The following is a 19,562-nucleotide window of genomic DNA, read 5'->3' as shown; positions in this document are numbered from 1 at the left end:
ACACACCTGAGTCGTTGAGGCTGCTGTTTCTCTTGGCATACGCGCTGCGAACCACCTGCTCATACACCTGGGCACCAATGGTCCTCACGTTGTCCCGCAGCAGGATGCCTTGAGCCTGCATCATGAAGAAGTAGGTGTTCACTGTGGAAATCAAGACAGCAGAAGACGAGGTGAACTCAAGAGCAGCCATAACAAAACCTACCACACAACTGTGGGCTCCTTTTCTTCCTATGGAAATGTAAAACCTCTTTGAACTCTAAAACCCTATGCAACCATATCCCCATTTTTTTTATTTTTGTCTTTTTTTTTGAGACAGGGTCTCGCTATGCAGTTCAGGCTGGCCTTGAGCTCACTTTGTAACCCAGGCTGGTCTCAAACTCACAATGATCATCCTGCCTCAGCCTCCTAAATGCTGGGATTACAGGCGTGAGCCACCACACCTGGCTTATATCCCCATTTTTTGTACTGCAGTCAATGTTTTCAGGACACCAACTTTTGGGTAGCTGTAGGGCTCAGGGGAAACTCTGTCAATATCAAGCAGATGTAGGAAATTCATAAATTTCAAAAGTTGCATTCCACTTAAACGCCTGCCCGACATGTGCAAGGTCATGAGTTCAATCCCTGGTACCAAAAAAAAAGTTACATTCCAAGGCAGGCATGGTGGCACAAACCTATAATCCTAGCACTTAGGAGGCTGAAGCAGGAGGATCACTGTGAGTTCAAGGCCAGCCTGAACTACAAAGTGAGACCCTGTCTTTTTTGTTTTTACTTTTTGGAGACTTTCTTTTTTTAAATGGTACTGAGGATTGAACTCAGGACCTTGCACTTGCAAAGCAGGCACTTATGCCACTGAGCTAAATCCCCAGCCCCAAGAGATTCTGTCTTTAAAAAAAAAAAAAAAAAAAGCAGAAGATACAGCTCAGCAGCACAAGTGCCTGCTTGGCAAGTGCAAGATCATAACCTCAGCCCCCCAAAAAGCATATATTCCTATTCATTGCATGTGGTCTCCAGATACCCCACCTTCATTCTAGCACTATGATAGGAAAGGTTTTAATGAATCAATTAAAAATCAATCTGCTAATTTTTTTTGAGATAGGGTCTCACTATGTAGCCCCGGCTGGCCTCAAACTTGCAGGGATCCTCCTGCCTCTGCCTCCCAAGTGCTGGCATTACAGGAGTACGCCATCACACCTGGCCAATTGATACATTTTTAAAAAGGTTTCAATTTTCTCTAGGTTCACCTTCTCCAACACAAAACCACAGACCACTCTGTTTCTAGAGACACTCGTCTGCCCCGAGCAATCTTTTTAATGTGGTAGACTGAGGTTTCTTTCAGCCACTTTCTTCTGTGGTGTCTGGAGAGAAAAGGTAGATGATGAAAGAGTATTATCAGAGTCCTCAGTCCCCACCTGACCAGCCCAAGTCTCTATAGCAGGAAGGAAAGTGCAAGCAGCATGGTCTGAGTGTCAGTTACATACCCTTGGAACGAGTGAAATTTCAGATTCAGCAGTCATCACTGCCATCTCTGGAGGATGCTGACTGTCCCTTAAATCTCGTCAGCACACAAAACTGGAAGCTCACAAACTATAGAACAGAACTCTGTCCCATTTGCAAGGTCAAATAGTATGCCACCTATTTTCAAGAAAGTCTAAGGCTGGAAAATAGTGTTCTAGCCAGTCATTTGAAACAACTCACTTACCCCTATCACTGTGAAAGGGGGAGTCTTACAAGTCCAAGTTCTGTGGGTGTGTGAAGGTGGAACCCTCTAAGCCCCCGGCTTACCCCCGCCCGGCTGACCTCCACCCGACACGGCCAGGGCAGACCCTGCCCTAACGGCGCCCTCCTCCACACCTTTCAGCATGGTCTTCCGCTATCAGGTCTGCTCTTCAGCTGTGTGACACCCACCACAATCACAGTGCTGTGTACACAGCGGGCAGTTACGGGACGGCTGAATCTGGATGGACGACGACACTAAAAGCTAATTTCCTTTATTCCAAGCTGAAGAGTCTAGGATCTCTCACTGTTAACACTGACTGGGGAGGTGGGAGGAAAAGCCACCAGCCTAGGTTCTCAGTGCTGAAAACCAACCTGAAACACAGACAAAACTCTTTCAAAATATTCGACATCATCTCTACAGGCTGTAGTCAATGTTCAGAACACTTCCGAAAGGAGGTGGTGATGGGCTGGGGTAGAGCTCCTGCTGGGCACACGGGAAGGCCTGGGCTCCATCCCCAGCACACGTGCAGGAAAGAGGTAGGGGTTTCAAATTAGGCTTGCACACTTGTGCAAGACATCACACGCTTATCTTCTGACGGATCAGACACTACTACCTAGTGGCTAGAAAACAGTTTCAAAACCCTTTTTAAGATATAATTCTGCAAAGCCTAAGAAGAATGATGCCTCATTTCCTATTTCCAGCATACAGCACAGGACCTGGTCACAGGAAGGGGGCCTTCTGTAAACATCTGTTGCACATAGGTCTGACCCTCACACCAGATCTGTCACGGTCCTGTGGTGGTGGCATCCTCTAGGCTATGTGTTCCCACCGCCCTGCAACCTTGCTTTCGTCTCCACCACAGTACTAAAGCAGGTGTCATCAATAATACAAAAACAAGTATTTATTGAACGTGTGTAAAGCTTTTGGTTTGGTACTGCAAAGAATTCCCTATTCCCTCTCCTCAGTACTGCAAAGGACACAGTCAGTCACTCTGATGCTACTTAAAATACGCGCCCCCCCCCCAGCTCCGACCCTCAGCTGTAGGAGTGCCCCAGGGCAGCCTTTGCGTGCGATGCCCCAGGAGCCTCTGAAATCACCTCCTATGCCCTGTCCCTGGGCATCTGTGAAGATCCACTGTGTCACCAGCTCACAGATGATATGATACCACTGTCCAAGAGCCACTGCTCCAGTGAGCTTTGGCCACGTAATAAAAAGTACCCAACATGTACCGTGCACTAAAGGGCGTATTTCTTTACCTCACTTAGTCCTCATGATTATGCTAAGAGGTAAACAGGCTGCGACTTATAGCCAACTTCTGGTCCTCAGTTTTTCCAAGTACTTTGCCAAGGCTGACAGACAGACAGGGTGCTGGGGTAGGAGGCAGAGGTGCCTGTGCTCATCACCAAGTTTTAGCACCTTGTGGGCCTTGCTGTCACCACAAACCTCTCCCTCCAAAGCTCCCAGCGCTCACATGGCTTACACGATGAGAGCTCTTAAGTGTTTAGCACAAAGCTGCCAGATGCCAGCTGCCTCTGCTCCAAAGCCCCCTGGCTCCTCCTTCCACCCCCAAGTCGCTACAGATCTGCAGTGGGACTGCTCTTTCTGCCATGGAAATCCTGTCAGTCTTCCAACCCCAGGCCACAGTCTGGAGAAAGCTTGCACACCACGCCTGTCTTCTTTCTTAAACAGATCTTCGAAAGCTTGGCTTTCATTACATTTTATCTCAATTTGCTAACAATGACTCATGTGTAAGCCTTGTAATTCAACTAATAAATTCACATAGGCAACATATTAATACTTTGTCTAATTACCCACAGGAACTAGCACAATGGCTGGAAATAAAGCCCCACTCCTGTGTTTCCCCCCCACGGTGTCACCATTTCCTTCCCTGTCCTGGGCGCTTGCTCTGAATCCCTGCTGCGTGCACTGACAAGGTGGTGAGCCCACGCTGACACCGCTGACAGTGATCCAGGTGCAGGCAGATGAGTCCAGAAACAAGCAAGCCACCGGCAGCGGCTTGTTCCATCTGTTAGCAAGGCACTGTCAGCCTGAGCCCCTTTCAGAGATTCACCGTGCACACAATTTATGGCCAGAAAGCCCCAGAAGAAAGCCCCAGAAGAGAGATGCTCAGTTGTTTAACCCACCACTTGCCCAACCAGAACCTTTCCCCCGCATGATAACCAGTATCATCAACCGATTCTCTGCACAGCTCGTTTCAAGAAATTGATTTGGAAATCTTCCTTAATAGACCTCCAAGCTTCCATCTTTTGGTTAGGTACTCAACTGATATTTGCTGAATGTTACTGTAAATAGTGGTCACACTTATTATTCATTCTTAAAACTGCCGAAGGCAAAATCTCCTTGAGCTTATTAGACAGTTGCTGCTAGGCTGCCTTCTCTCTGAGTCATGCGCCCATCACAGAAATCAAACCGTAGGGCTCTCCAGGCTATGAAAAGCCTGGGTGCTAAGTTCAGTCCATAGCTGCAGCCTAAAGGAGCAACTACGTATGCATGCACAGCTTGCTTTCTCTTAAGTTAGCTCATCTACAACCAACACTGAGCTGTCTGCAACGAGGCCTGCGGGGGGTTTGCTGCAGGTTGGGTCAGTCTCCGTGGACAGCCATCCTCAACCCAAGCCCAATTGTCTCCTGGCAGTCCTCAGCCGCTCAATCCATAGCAGGCCCTCGTGGCCATCTACATTTATACCAAACACACAGGAGTGGGCATGTGTCTGTAATGCCATGGGTCTATCAGCTAGTTACACTGGCACCGAAATCCCCCAGACTTGGACTTCCTGTCCACTGGAAATCTCCCCTCAGCATCCCACCCATGGACAGCCAGCCATCTGAGGCTGCACTTTTCTTTCCTGGTATTGTCATTTTAGCTAAGGAGTCAAATCAGGGCTGGGTGTGGGGGAAGCACCTGTGGAGGAGGAAAAGACAGAAGGAACCTAGGAAGGGTGACCCAAAAGCCACGGGGTGTCTGTGCGGTAGGCACAGTGAAGAGGTTAAAGCTAGGGTTAAGTATACCTTTTTCTATTTCAGCAGTTAAAGAATTGTATGTAACAGGGAAAAACAAACAAAAATTCTGTGTATCAGTCTGAAAATACAACCCACAAAAAACAATGCGAACACCTTACTCTGCTACAGTTTTTATGGGGTACACTCTAAGGACAGAGAGAACTACACAGGAACTCTGTTTAGGTCTGCTGTCTTAGTCACACACAACTTAAAGGCAAGAGGGTCACTTGGGCAAGCGGTTCACTTTCTGTCCAGAGCTGGCTGGCTGGGGGCAGACTGCAGGCCAGGAGGGCCTGCCCTGCCCATGGCAGCCAGGGAGCAGAGAGGGGCGAGGAAGCAGGGAGGGAGATATTACTTCCAGGTCACACCCCAGCTGCAGTGCCCCTAGTTACTTTCACCAGCCCTGCAGTAGGGGGCTTTTTTTTTTCTCCTTTTTATCGGTACCAGGGTTCTAACTCACGACTGCATGCTTGCAAGGCAGGCGCTTATGCTGCTGAGCTAAATCCCCAGCCCCTAGTAGGGGGATTTTGGGGGGCATTCCAGATCTAAACCACAACAGTTGTCTTTAATCGCACTTAGGCACAGTCGTGGCATGGCTATCAGTTCACATTAAATTCCGGGGGCACAGGGCAGCTGGAAAAGAAGATGCAGCCGCACAGCCCGGTGGCTCACTCCATGTGTCACATGCTAGCCACTCAGCAGAAGGGCAGCTCCGACACAGACGAGAGCACTCCGACAAGGCTCTCCATCACCAGCGTTCCAATCGGCAGTCCCAACATCAGCACGACCCACAGCCTGTGCCTCCTCCGATGACGCAAATAAGAGGCTCCCACGCCACCTACATAACAGTCTCCCCAGCCTGCTTAAAAGGAAACAGGAAGACAATGCCAGAAAGTAGGGTATTCTACACAACAACTGGTCTGGACTTTAAAAAAAGAAAAAGAAAAAACACTGCTACATTTTAAAGAGACATAAACCAAATGCAATGCATGAGGTCTAATTAAATTCTTACTAGAAAATTGGAGGGGACTAAACATTTTTGAAACAAAAAACTAAATATAGAATGTCTATCAGATGATATTATTAAATAAACGCCAAAGTTCTTAAGTATAACCTAGGGTCATGATTATACAGAAGGCCACTACTCTCTGGAGATGCATATTTAAATATTTAGGGGTGTAGTATTAAATATCCCTGCCCTCATTTGCACAGGTTCAGGAAGAGCACGCACGGACACGGGCACACTGGCGATGGGCGTGTACAGCCTAGGAAGCAGTGCGGAGGAAAAGCTGCGAGCTGACAAAACACACTCACATCTAGGTGTAGTCTCTGCGGTGGCCTTTCCAGTTTCTCCTTTGGCCGCACACACACGAAGTATCTCTAGATCTGCAACTTTTTTCCCAAAATAAAAAATGGATGTTAAATTTGCACAAATGCCAGGTTAAATGGGTTATTTATCCTCCTGCTTGAAAAATAATTGAACTCCATCCCTAAACGCTCAGGGGCGGTGTTCTCCGCTCTGCACAACAGGTGTTCTGCAAAGAACAAATCCACTCATTCTTTTGAAAGAGATGGTTTTCCACACAAATATTCATGCATCACCTCATGTCATCCTCCCCGCAGCTGTCAGGGAGGTGACCGCCCTGGTACTGCACACAAGGGAAATGTCCGAGTGAGTGAGTGCAGAGCCCAGGTTTCACAACAGGACTCTGACCCCAGAACCCCACTTCTCAATACATGGGATCCGTTGCTATGCCTTGAAACCAAGTTACGGCTCCCACCGTGCCTCACTGGCCCCTCTGATCCAGAGGCTTACTGTCAATACCTGAAAGACAACAGGCATCAGGGTGGGGGCCAATATCCCACACTATGATGCCTCCCAAAGTTAAGGCTTATGACATTTTGTAACCTTGAAGATCTAATGTAAAGTGTGAATGCTGGGATTCCCAATCTACCTAAAATGCTGGGTGCTCATAGTATACACTGGAAACCATTAAGATTCATTAAGATCCAAGGTTGTAAGTACACAGTAGCGCATGTAAGGAAGAAAATATAAAGCTTTAAAGTAAGGAATTTTTTGGCAACAAAATTCACAACCATTGCCACATATAGTTAAATGTTTTAGAGAAATTACAAGACAATTTTCACACAAAAAGTGCGCACTCAGGAGGCAGGAGGATTGCTATGAGTTCAAGGCCAGCCTGCGCTACAAAATAAGTTCAAGCCCGAACTGCATAGTGAGACCCTGTCTCAAAAAGACAAAACAAAAACAAAAACAAAACCCTGAGGGTGAGATACCATACACATATTAACAGTAAAGAATCTAAAATTTTAAGGGGAGAAGCTTGATTTGATCTTTTGCTTCCCTAGTTCTTCCAAATGACACAGAAAAACCACTGCCAAGTCAAACAAAGCTTTTTATGTATTTTCCACTCTAATTATCATTCTCAGCTATTTTAGGGTGTTAAAAATTAACAGCTATGAAATACCCTATAAACATTTCCACAGACTTGTTAGTTCCTTAGTAGTATATTATTAAACTGAAGGGCCAGGGATAGATATAGTTCAGCAGCACAGCAACTGCCTGGCAAGTGCAAGATCCTGAGTTCAATTCCCAGTACCATAAATAAATAAAATACACACACACACACACACACACTGTATATGAGACTCGATGTGAAAGTGCTGTCTAAACCAAAATTAACTGGTGGGGTAGCCTATGGTAATCACCTGACACCAGCTGGGGCTTTCCTCTTGACACATAAGAACACTGTTACCTGCATCTTTCCAATTCTATATGTAAGAATATAAAATTCTAATTACAAATGAGAATTTAAAAGTTCCAAGTAGCGTAATGCAGGATAATGCCCATCTCCATAAGAACCCATATCCAGGCAACGGGCCCCACACAAGAGACTTTGTAAACAAAGATGCCCAAAACTTACACGACCGGCAACATGAATGGAGCCCTGGGTGAGAACACAAGGCGTGAGTTCTGTGGCGCTATGAGCACTGGGTGCTGCATCTACAAGACCTCTCTGCCCTGCTGGCTCGGGATGAAGTCGCAGCAAGAGGAGACACTGATTATGGCTAAGGTGCTACAGGCTAGGCGCTTCACCCCAACTTGTCTCCATTCCGGGATGGTGTCCCTGTCCCGTCTGTCATGTGGTTTCAGGCTCCTGCTGCTGCTGACACCTCCCATGTATGTTAGCAACACCTGCTCACACTAAGCACTTTCTTAGCTCTTCCGGATGTCTTCCTACGTGTAAGACTCGAGCTGCCTGCTCCCATATTTGGGCTTTTCCCCAGTGGACACCCAGCCTTCTACTCACGGGGCCCCAGAAGCTGAGCTTGTCTCTGTCTTCCGACAGGCTGGGGCTCCTTTCCATTACAGACTGTCAAATTCTTTGTATCTCCGGTATCAGACGAATAGCAGGCATTTAGGTGTTTCTCACACTCAGGAAGTCCAGCTTAGCACACATGCTGTAATGGCCATTTGCGGCTCCCATACTTGAGTGACCTCCACAGCAACACTCCACTCAAGAAAGGCTGCAGGAACGAAGACCACGTTCTCCCATGTGACTCTGACCCTGAAGAGAATCTCAGAGGCCAAGTTAGCTTCAGATTTTTCAGATGAAGCTAGAGGTTGCTTGTCAAAAGGTCAATAATAAAGAATATTAGAGAGGATATGCTAAAATAAGTTGTGATTTGTTCACAGAAATATAAATGGGTATAAACTGGTAACTGCCTGCACAGGGCAACCTGGCAATACAGATCAAAGCAAAAGGCTCACACTGGACTCCAACAGCTCGTATTTCCAGACATTTATCCTAGACATAAAACTGCACAAATAAGAAATGTGCTCAAAGCTTTGAGATATGCTACAGAATGTGAATTTCTTATGGTAGTGAGAAACCAAACTTTTCAAGATTTGATAATAAGCGTGGAGGGAGACACAAGGGCAATCAAAGAATCAAGATGTGTTAAGTACATATATCTACTCCCTAAGATGGAATGTGGATATTATGTACTGCAAACATGTACCAATAAGAATAAAATTTTAAAAATGATTTGGTAATAATGGAAGAAAAACAAAAATTTTTTCTAAGGTAAAATTCAGAGGACTTATATTTTATTAAACATTGAGCTAGTAATGAATGGGAAGGATGGGTTATAATCAGAACTATCTGGTTCCTAGATACATGGCTAAAAGTAAAGGAGTTTTATTTTGTTTTTTGAGATAGGGTTTCACCATGCACAGTAATTTAGGTTAGCCTTGAACTCACTATATAGCCCAGGCTGCCCTCAAATTTTTCCTGCCTCAGTCTCCCAATAGCTAGATTATGCACATATGCTAAATCAGGTATTATTTATTTGTTTTGCCTTTATGGGTGAGACATGGTCTTACTCTGCAGTTCAGACTGTTCTTAAACTCACTTTGTAACCCAGACCAGCCTCAAACTTGAACTAATCCTCCTGCTTCAGCTTCTCAAGTGCTGGGATTACAGGGCAGCATCACCACACCTGGTGCTGTCAGTTCTTAAAGAAGGGTAGGACAAGTTGAGGCACCACCTTCCCCAACAAGAAGTGTGCTCAAAGATGTTTTATTTCAGGAGACTTCCATGAAGTGGCTTGTGAGCTATTCAGGTCCCGAGGTTCCCCAGGAGAGGGGGACTGGCCAGTACCCTCTTGGAGAGACGCCAATTGAGCTCAGAACTCAGAGCAGCTGCAGGCTCCATCCAGCAGCTCCCAAGTGTCAGAGCGAGGCAGAACGGAGTTCAGCACGGAGTGTTGCAGGCTAAATAAACTGGGTCGCAGTCTCACAGCTGAAAAAACCAGCCTGAACTTCAGTGGAACTACAGGTGCAGGTCTGCGGGAGTATCCTCCACCCTGCCGTAATCTACGGCTGGGATCGATCAGCAGGGATCTGGACGCTTTCTGTCAGTGACAACAGAGACGCACTTTAAGATGGACATTTTTTTCTTTTTTTGCTTTGTTTCCTTTTTTCCTGATTTTCTTGTTTTTATATGAACGTGACCACTGTTTCTAGTTTTCTTGTTCTGTTCTTTGTTTGCATTTTTCCTTCTTGTTTTCCCTGCTCTCTTCTTCACCAGTTTCCTGAAGTTTGCAGTCTTCCCTTGTCCTCCAGCCTCGCTTCCGATCTCTTTTCTACTTCCCTTTCTCTATTCTTCTTCTTCACCCCTTTTAAGTTTCCTCCCAGGATAGTAAAACCACCATACTGAGAGCATATTTACCGCATACAATTTTCTGATCTGTTTTAGGTTTTGTTATTATAACCACAAATACAGTTCATAAGGGTAAAGGCAGCAAACCAATAGCGGCCACTAGCTGTCATTTCCAAGGCTGTGTTTGATGCTACTGTTCCTGCTGTCTGCGCTACTTTAGTCAAGGTGACATCACTGCTTTAATCAGTTGTTCTTCCAGGTGTGCCAAGACTGAGATGTGTAAAGGTCACAAACAACACTGTACGTCAGGGCCAAAGAACGAGGACCTACAGCAAACCGGCAGCAACCGCTCATGCCCCATAAACTGAAGGAGCAGGATCTTCCAACAGACTCAACTCCCAGAAGCTAGCTGTTACTGGAAGACACCTCTAACAAGCAGTCATTTCCTAAAGGGTCTGAGTACTAGCATAAAGCTGCTTGCCATAAGCAATTTACAAACATCAATCCAGGAATTAAACTTTAAAATCTTTTTTCTAAATGAGCAGACTCTTTAAGCAAGATGCAACCTCAGACTTCCAGCTCACCAAAGACAATGAAGTGGAACAGTGGGAGTTCTGAAGCAGATGAAAGATGCTCTAGAAAAAAATCAAATTAGAAATAATTTCTCAGGTAACTGCAGAGATGGTGACCATAATGAAAGACTTGATTAGTGACCCTAGAGCAGAAATATTAGACCTGAACCAAATTTCTGAACAAATGGACTTAGTAGATACTTATGGAATGTTCCATCCCACAACATCAGAATACACATTCTGCTCAGCTCCACGTGGGACATTCTCCAAAACAGACCACCTACTAGTTCACAAAACGTGCTTAAGTAAATGCAAAGGAATTGAAATTATCCATGTATATTATCAGACCATGTTATAAATTGGAAATCAATGCAAAAGGAACCACAAGAACTTCATAAACACACAAAAACTAAGTAACACCCTCCTGCACAACCAACGGGTCACAGATAAAACTAAAGAATTAGTTTCTACAATTAAATGATAATACCAGAAAATCATACAGAACGTACGGGACACACTGAAAGCCGGCCTACCAGTGAAGCCCGTGCCAGGGAAACAGCGAGCTCAAACAAATGACTTACCTAAGCCTGTTCATGCCACTGCCCCTTGCTGTGCCCGGAAAAGCACACCACCCTTCCCTGCACGGGTGTTCCTTACTCAGGCACTACCCCTCCAACAACGTGTACCTGTGCTAAAAAAACAGTGGTGGGCTTTCAGAGTCCTGGCCTTTGCGCACCTCAAGGAACCGACCGCTCGGCTCCTTTTATGCATTCCTGATATTGTCTGTGTTTTCTCTCATCCTTCGCCGAACCTCTCAAACAGGTCCCCTGCACAGCCAACATCATACTAAAGAGACAACACCTGAAAGTTCCCACTCTAAAATCAGGAACAAAACAAAAACAAGAGTGGCCCACTGTCACCACTGTTACTCAATATAGTCTGGAAGCATTAGCTGCAACAATTAGACAAGGAAAGAAATAAAAGAGGGCTGGGGATTTAGCTCAGCAGCACAGCACCTGCCTGGCGGGTGCAAGGGTGTGAGTTCAATTTCCAGTACCAAAAAGAAAAAACAAAAGGAAACAAAGAAGTTAAAATTTCACTATTTGCAGATAACATGATGTTCTGCATAAAAGCATCAAAAACTCCATCAAAAATTCTTCCAGATTTAATAACCAAATTTAGTACAGAGCTGGATACAAAGTCAACACTCAAAAAAATCAATAGCTTTCCTATACACAATTAAGAAACTCACGGAGGGAAGAATTAAAGATAACACCTTTCACAATAGCATCCAAAAAATAAAGAAAAAAAGAGAAATACCTAGGAGTCAATCTAACAAAGGAAGTAAAAAACCTTTACATTGATAAGCACAGTACTCTGAAAAAGGAGATTGAAGAGGACAGGACATCAGAAAATAGAAGGATATTCCTTGCTCTTGGGTAGGAAGAACATAGTGAAATGATCATACTTCCCAAAGTGTTATACAGATATAATGCAATCCTGATCAAAATCCCAATAGCATATCTTACAGAATTAGAGAAAACAATGCTAAAATTCATTTGGAACCAAAAGAGACCTAGAATAGCAAAAGCAATTCTGGGCAACAAAGCAAACCAGAGGCTTTAGAATCCCTGACTTGAAATTATACCACAAAGCTACTGTGATAAAAACTCCACGGGGCTGGGGAGCAGACCTGAGGGTGGACTGAACGGATTAGAAGGTGCAGAAACAACTCCAAACACCTCAGCCATCTTCTCTTTGACAAAGGAGCTAAATACCTTCATTAGAAGAAAGATAGCTTCTTTAATAAATGGTGCTGGAAATACTGGCTTTGTACATGTCAACAATTAAAACTAGAACCACGTCTTTCACCAGGCACTAAACCCAAACTGAAATGGATCAAAGATCTAAATATTAAAACAAGCTGGGCGAGGTGGCGCACTCCTGTAAGCCCAGTGCTTGGGAAGCTGAGACAGGAGGATCATGGTGAGTTCAAGGCCAGCCTGAATTATACAGCAAGGCCTTGACTCAAAAAATAAATAAAAAATAAATAAACACAGCAGAAACACTAAACCTGCTGGAAGATAGAATAGGCAGTACTCTTGCAGACACTAATATAGGTAGACTTTATGAACAAAACCCAATCACAAAGGAAGTATCACAAAGAATCAACAACTGGGATCTCATCTTATTAAAAAGCTTTTGGGGGCCGGGGTTCTAGCTTAGCAGAGTCAGGGCCTGGCTGGCAAGCATGAAGTCATGAGTTCGATCTCCCATGCAAAAAAAAAAAAAAAAAAAGCTTTTGTATAGTGAGAGAAACCACTTACAGAATGAAGGGACAACCCGCAGTGTGGTGGAAACAAATCTGCCAGCTGTTTCCCAACGGACTAAAATGTAGAAATATGAAGAACTAAAAAAAAAAAAAAAAAAAAAAAAAAAACCCAGACTCCCCAAATTTGAACTCAATTCAAACATGGGAATCTGAAATTAATAGACACTTATTTCTTAGATGAAGAAGTAGAAATGGCAAATAAATATATGAAAAAATGTTCTGCTGGGTATGGTGGCTCACTCCTATAATCCCAGCACTGGAGAGGCTGAGCAGAAGGATCCTTGTAGAGTTTGAGACTAGCCTCAGCTACAAAGTGAGCCCACAGCCAGCCTGAACTGCAGAGAGACCCTGTCCCAAAAAACAACAACAACAACAACAACAACAACAACAAACATTTAAAACAGTGTTCACCATCACTGATCACTGGAGAGATACAAATTAAAACGACAGATTCCATCTCACTCCAGAAACAATGGCTATGATCAAGAAATCAACCAACAACAAATACTGGGGGGCTGTGGGGAAAAGCAACCCTTTTCCACTCTTGGTGTAAGTGTAGACTGCTGCAACCACTGTGGAAATCAGTGTGGAGATTCCATTTGACCCAGCTACCCCGTTCTTGGTGTGTTCCTGAGAGAACTAAAGGCACCATACCACACTGATACACGCACACGAGTGTTTACAGCAGCACAGTTTATAACAGCTAAATCCTGGAGACTGCTGGGGGAGAAGCTGTCTGTACCTCAGCTATCTAGGACAAGGCCACCGCTCCTCCTCCTGAGTTTGGCAGGGCCCCGTAAGAAGTAGCTCTGCCACAGTGATTTGACCTTCAATTGAGATAATCTACTTTCCTCTTGTTTCCTGTGAAGCCACCCACGGATCACAGGCTGTTCTGGTGAAGAGTAGATTTTCTTCTGTCCCAGATTCCACACGCCCCTTAAACTCTCCACGAGCTTATTCATAGGCTGACTGTGTGAAATAAATGTGCTGCCGGTGATGTGCAGCACCTTTCCTTCACCCAGAGAAAGAGAGTGCTCCACCTGATCTCAGCCTTTTATATTGATTCTTGTCTTCTTCATCCCATGCCATCCTCCCTCCAGAGTTGCAAGAGCTGCAACAGATGCAGCTGGCAACAGCCCAAATGCCCATCTACCGAAGAATGGACAAAGAAGATGCACATGGCTTTTCTTAACAGTGGAGTACTACTCAGTCATAAAGAAGGAGAGGCTTGAGTCACTTCCAGCTAAGTGGAGGCACCTTGAGACCATATTCCAAGTAAAATAAACAGGACACATGTTAAACACAGGATTGTTGGGGCTGGGGCTGTAGCTCCAGGCAGAGCACTCACCTAGCACATATGAGATCCTGCTTTAATTCCTCAGGAGTGTAAATACCACATTGTTCCTCTGCAATAAGAAGCCAAAAGAATAAATAAGGACCAAAATGTATCATGGATACTGGGAACTGAGAAGAAAATGTTCAATTAGAAGAGAAAGGAGGAGGTAAGGGGAAAGAAGGGACAAGAAAAAAATAGAAGGAAAAAATGTAAACAGCTTTCATAAATGAGGAGGGGAAGAGAGATTGAACAGAGAAGAGGGGAATGGGAGAAATACAGTATGTAAGGCATATCGTGTACAGGCACAAATTCTCTATGATGAATGTTATTATGTTTATCTAAAATGTACCAACAACATTTTTAAAATGCAAAGGAAGGCTGTTTATTTCAGTGTTGTTTACAAAAGCAACTACATGTGCAACGAAGAGTCTAGGAAAAATAAATGATGCTAAAGTTGGACCATAGTGAACTAAGCAATCATTTTTTAAAAGTCATAAAACTAACTTTTTTTTTGGGGGGGGGGCTTTTGAGACAGGGTCTCGCTATGCAGCTCAGACTGGTCCTGAGCTCACTCTGTAGCCCAGGCTGGTCTCGAACTTGCAAGGATCCTCCTGCCTCAGCCTCTGAGTGCTGGAATTACAGGCATGAGCCACCACACCTGGCCAATCATTTTTAAAAAGTCAGTATGACTTCTAAATGTATAGTATATCACACCTGATAAAGACACAGAAGGAAACTTATGTACTAAATAGTTTTTGCAATTGCACACAGATGTTCAGCGAGATGTTCAGTGAGTTCAAGGCCAGCCTGGACTAAATAATGAAAGACTGTCTTAAAAGGTGAGGGGGGGATATTCTTTGTTCCGAGAGTAAAAACTCTGTTTTGTTTTTAATTTGCATAACTTTTTACATGCAGTCCTGTAATGTAAATCGACATAAAACTATAGTGCTGTGCAGTATAATCAGAAAAAAATTAGTTCTCGTAGTCTGCTTTGTTTTTGAGCAGGGTCTTGCTCTGTAATTCTGGCTGGCCCTGAACAGACTATGCAGTCTAGGCCACCCTTGAACTTGCAGCAATCCTCCTGCTAAGGCTCCCGAATGCTGAGATTACATGTATGCAATACTCCAGTAACCAAATCTGTTTCAACTGACGGGCCCAAAATTTCAGTTTCCTGGACGAGTAGCACACAGCACTTTAGGAATGCTGACTCAGGACGTGGTATTTTTCTTGGTTATTTTTTTCTTTCGTGCTGGGAATAAAGCTCAGGACCTTGTACATGCCAAGCAGGCGCTGCGCTGCTAAGCTCTCTGTATTCCCAGGCATTTCTCTGTTTTTTTTTAAACAATGATTTTACATTTTATTTAAGCCAGACATGATGGCACACACGTATAATCCCAGCACTCAGGAGGCTGAGGCAGGAGGATCACTGCAAGTTCGAGATCAGCCTGGGCTACAAAATAAGTTTAAGGTCAGCTTGAACCACAAGGCAAGACCCTGTCTCAAAAAAAGCAAATAAAATAAGTAACAATGATTACATGTTTTATATTGTGGTGGCAGGGCGCCAAAAATATAAAGGAACTTTTGCTTTGGTGAGGGTTTCCCTGTCTTCATTGGTCCACATTCAAATACCTCCCCCAATCTGCGCCTCTCATGCCACCTCCATCTATCCCTAATGATTCCTAACTGTCCTAACACTTGTAATCCACCCAGCCCTCCACCAAGCAAATATCCTCCATCTGGCCTACAATCCAAACCGACTGCTCTGTGGTCTCCATCCTGATCCTCTTTTGGAAAGGAGATTATTCTTCATGTCCCGAGGGGATAATATATTATAATCACATTACTGTTAGCTTGGAAGACTGCGACAGATTAATAGGGTTATCGACTCCTTGGGAATCTAAGTGTTTCCAAGAAGCCCTCACTCCAGCTGGTGCTGACCCCCGACTGTGGAGCGCTGGAGGCCAGAGCCCCTCTAGTGCAGCCCCTGCCCGGCTTCCCAGGCTGCCCACCTTCCCAGGCTGCCCCCCAACCCCATCGCTCCTCCCACCTCACTCACCATTTCTGACTGTCTCTCTGGTCTAGTCCAGCCCAGCCTCTTCCCTCTTTGAGACTGGTTGTGTAGCCTAATTCTAGAATTTCCTGATGTCAGACGTGTTTATCACTTGTAATTTTTTAAGCCAGAAGAAAATTTTGTCAGGTGTGACAGTGCATGCCTGTCATCCCAGCACTTGGAGAGCTGAGGCAGGAGGATTACCATGAGTTCAAGGCCAGCCTGGGCTACACAGTATGACATGCTGTCTCACAAAACCAAAAACAATAAGAAAATAATAATAATAAAGAAAGTGAGACAATTCTAAGAGCTTCATTATATTCATAAATCCTATAAATGTGTCAAGAATTGCAACTCAGGAAATGAAGACCCTGGTACTGTTCCATATGAAGTTAGAAGCATTCGGTATCTACCCTGTGCCTCCTCGCCATCATTATTTTGTTTATGGAATCAAGAATTGTGCTTATTCTTTACCTGCAGCTTCACACAGAATTAAAAGATATTACAAATACTTCCTTTCTCCAAGGCCTTTGGATGTTTTTCTACCACCTTCGCGATCCAGTCTGAATCCTTCACATTTGGTGTGATCTGGAAAAGCCCAGAAGCCCCCTCCAGCCCCAGCTCCACCACTTCAGTCCGGGCCACTCGGCCTGAGCCACACTGGTCCAGGCACAGCTCTGCAGAGCCAGCCAAGACCCAGACAGTGCCGCTGCAACAGCCTCAACAGAAAGACACAAACCCAGAATTCCAAGAAGGAACTGTTCTCTACCTTTACAGAAGCATGAGCCCAGGAAGAAAGGAAGAGATGCCAGAAGAGCACAGGAGACGAATTTTAAAGAAGACTGGGGCTGGCTGTACCCACACTTCCCCGGCACCCAGCATGCTTCAGCGTGGCCTGCCAGGGTCTCTTCAGTGACATCTATGGATGTCCTAAAAGATAACTCATAATTCCTGAGGTTCATGTTATTCTCAGACGAAAATCAACCTTGGGGGCTGAGGATACAGCTCAGCAGCACAATGCCTGCCTGGCAAGCGCAAGGTCCTATATTTGATTTAAAAAAAAAAAAAAAAAATCAATGTTGGGACCTGAACATGCACACCACAGTTTAAAAATATAACCCCCCCCCCAAAAAAAAACACTGAAGAGGTTAATTCATAGTTAAGAAGGCAGACTGCAGATCTTGTGCTGGCAACTATATAGCTCTGAAATGTAACAAAAATTAAATTACAGAGCTCTGTAACAGATTTAGCACTTTATTTTTAAATACTAACAAGGCTGCCAGAGGGAGTAAGTTTATCAAGGGATAAAATCCTAGCAGCACCTCCGAATTCACTCAGAGGCCAATTAACATTTCCCACCACACCCAACAGCCACACTCTGGGCTCCTGCTCCTCCCTCTCCTCCCTCTGAGTGGCTGTGACCCTGCGGAGCTCCTGCCCCAGAGCCTATTATGATCAATGCACAAGGGTTTGGTGTGCAGGGAGACATCGCAGCACTATGACACCTACCTGAGCACACTGAGGGCTTCTATGTTTAGTTTTGTTTCTTCTGCTGCCTGAAGATCTAAAACCCAACACGGGTATTACTCTCTCCTCTAATCCTGGCTTTTCCTCCTCAGAATTATTTTTAAAAAAGCACATGTCTAACATTCAGACACTGCCAGCAGCCATCTGTGCTTTTCACAATTAGACGGATCACTGTCAGAAAGAAGCACATTTTTCAGTTCGAGGCTTTCCTTCTACAATCTGGAAAATCACTAAAGGGGTGAGTGACTCTGTCTTTAGAGCAGGTAGCCGTACTGTGAGGCCTCCCTAAAACACACCTTCAGCTAAACTGGAAAGAGCACAGGCCTCCCAGTGTCTTCAGGCTAGAAGTTTGCTAGCCCTCTTCCCCCCTACTAACCTCAGCCCTCAGAAGCTCTGCGTTTCCGGAATCTTTACCCATAAGATGACTCTAATATACCCTTAAGGGGTTAAAACTATTATCCAGTAAAAAGTAAATTAAAATATATACATACGGTCACAATAACGCTGTTACTATGCTGAGAATAAAGGAGAGGAAATCAAATGGTACCTCGCTAAAGGAATTCACCTCCGCGAAGTTCCTGGCTGCTAATGTGTGGTTAAGAGTGCAACACACTCAGGAAAATGACGCTCACGGCCGGACACGGATGCTAAGTAATTTTATGGGACTATGACTGCGTTTCTGTGAAATAATTGATGCTGAGTGCAGAAATAAAAGTGGGGATGAAGTTAAGCTATTGATTGAAGACTGCACTAACTCTATTCAAAAAAGGAGATGTGGACAAGCGCCTCCAAGACCAAGCTCTTGTAACTGTCAGTCTTCCTCAGAAAGTCCAAGGTGCCTGGTTTTCGTAGGGGTGAAAACCCATACACAGCGGCCTGGGCCGGCCAAGGAAGGGGAGACACCTGGACAGGAGACAGTAGCCCATGCGGGAGAAAGGGGGTACGTCAAGCAGAGCTCTCCTGGAGCCGGGGATATGGCTCAGGGGTACAGCGCCTGCCGGGCAAGCACAAGGTCCTGACTTCGATTTCTAGCACACACTCACACGCACGCGCATGCACACAGCCTTCACTGTTTCAAAGGGCACCTTAAAAGGCACACATCCTCAGTGTTCCTGGCGCGTCTAAGGAGAGCCTCCTTGAACACTGAGAAGGACTTCCAGCTGCCTCTACCTAGAGCGCCATTCCAAAGTCCACCATCACCTAGAACCGGTGCCCATGCTCATCACCTCACCAGCACTGTTTTTCTGCTACTTCTTTGTTCTCTGGGGTTTTCCTATGGCATTTTCAGGGAGTATCAGAGCGCGCTACATGGGCGGCCAGAGAGCCACACAGCACTGGCACTGCCAGCCCCACACCACACACGCTGCAGATGACCCACGAAGAAGTGTGCGCGTCCTCACTATGAAAGGCGTACACAGAAGCAAACTTCCACTCCAACCCCACGACTTCAGTGCAGACAAGGAGGCTGACAAAGGGGCGCCACTCCCACCTGCGCCCCCCCAAGCATCGTTTTCATGCAGCTGTTTCTATTTATGTCCTTTCACGTTGTTTAGATTGTAAAACAACCTCTAAGGCCAAGGGTTAGGTGTAAACATTTGCTAGTAAGGAGGTTTCTTAGAACAACTGGTTAAATGACTAAATGAAAATGTTAATCCTATTAAGTGTTTTCTGATTTTGGAGTACAATTGTCTGCACATGGAAAGAATGGAAATCGCTTTTTTTCTCAGCTAAATGGATAAAATAGAAATTACACATAATTTTAAGGCAATTATAAAACCAGAGCCACACTCTACAAAATTACACCTGAATTCAGCTATAACAG

General features: G+C 44.9%; 1 protein-coding gene across 3 annotated transcripts in view; it reads right to left on the bottom strand.

Moving 5' to 3' along the window:
• The window catches only part of B4galt5 (beta-1,4-galactosyltransferase 5), a 75,319-nt gene that overhangs the window by 21,391 nt on the left and 34,366 nt on the right, over nt 1-19,562 (bottom strand). For 2 of the 3 annotated variants that reach the window (XM_063248191.1, XM_063248192.1), the window contains exon 2: nt 7-141. In XM_063248191.1, the coding sequence (XP_063104261.1) occupies nt 7-141 (135 nt within the window). Of the gene's footprint in view, nt 1-6; nt 142-16,982; nt 17,191-19,562 lie in introns of those variants that run through there. The other variant, XM_063248190.1, reaches the window with a different exon arrangement.

Source organism: Cavia porcellus, unplaced genomic scaffold, assembly GCF_034190915.1.
Source record: "Cavia porcellus strain 051 isolate PalLab524CR breed Dunkin Hartley unplaced genomic scaffold, mCavPor4.1 scaffold_5, whole genome shotgun sequence".
Taxonomy (NCBI): Eukaryota; Metazoa; Chordata; class Mammalia; order Rodentia; family Caviidae; genus Cavia; species Cavia porcellus.
This window is presented reverse-complemented; position numbering and strand designations above follow the sequence as displayed.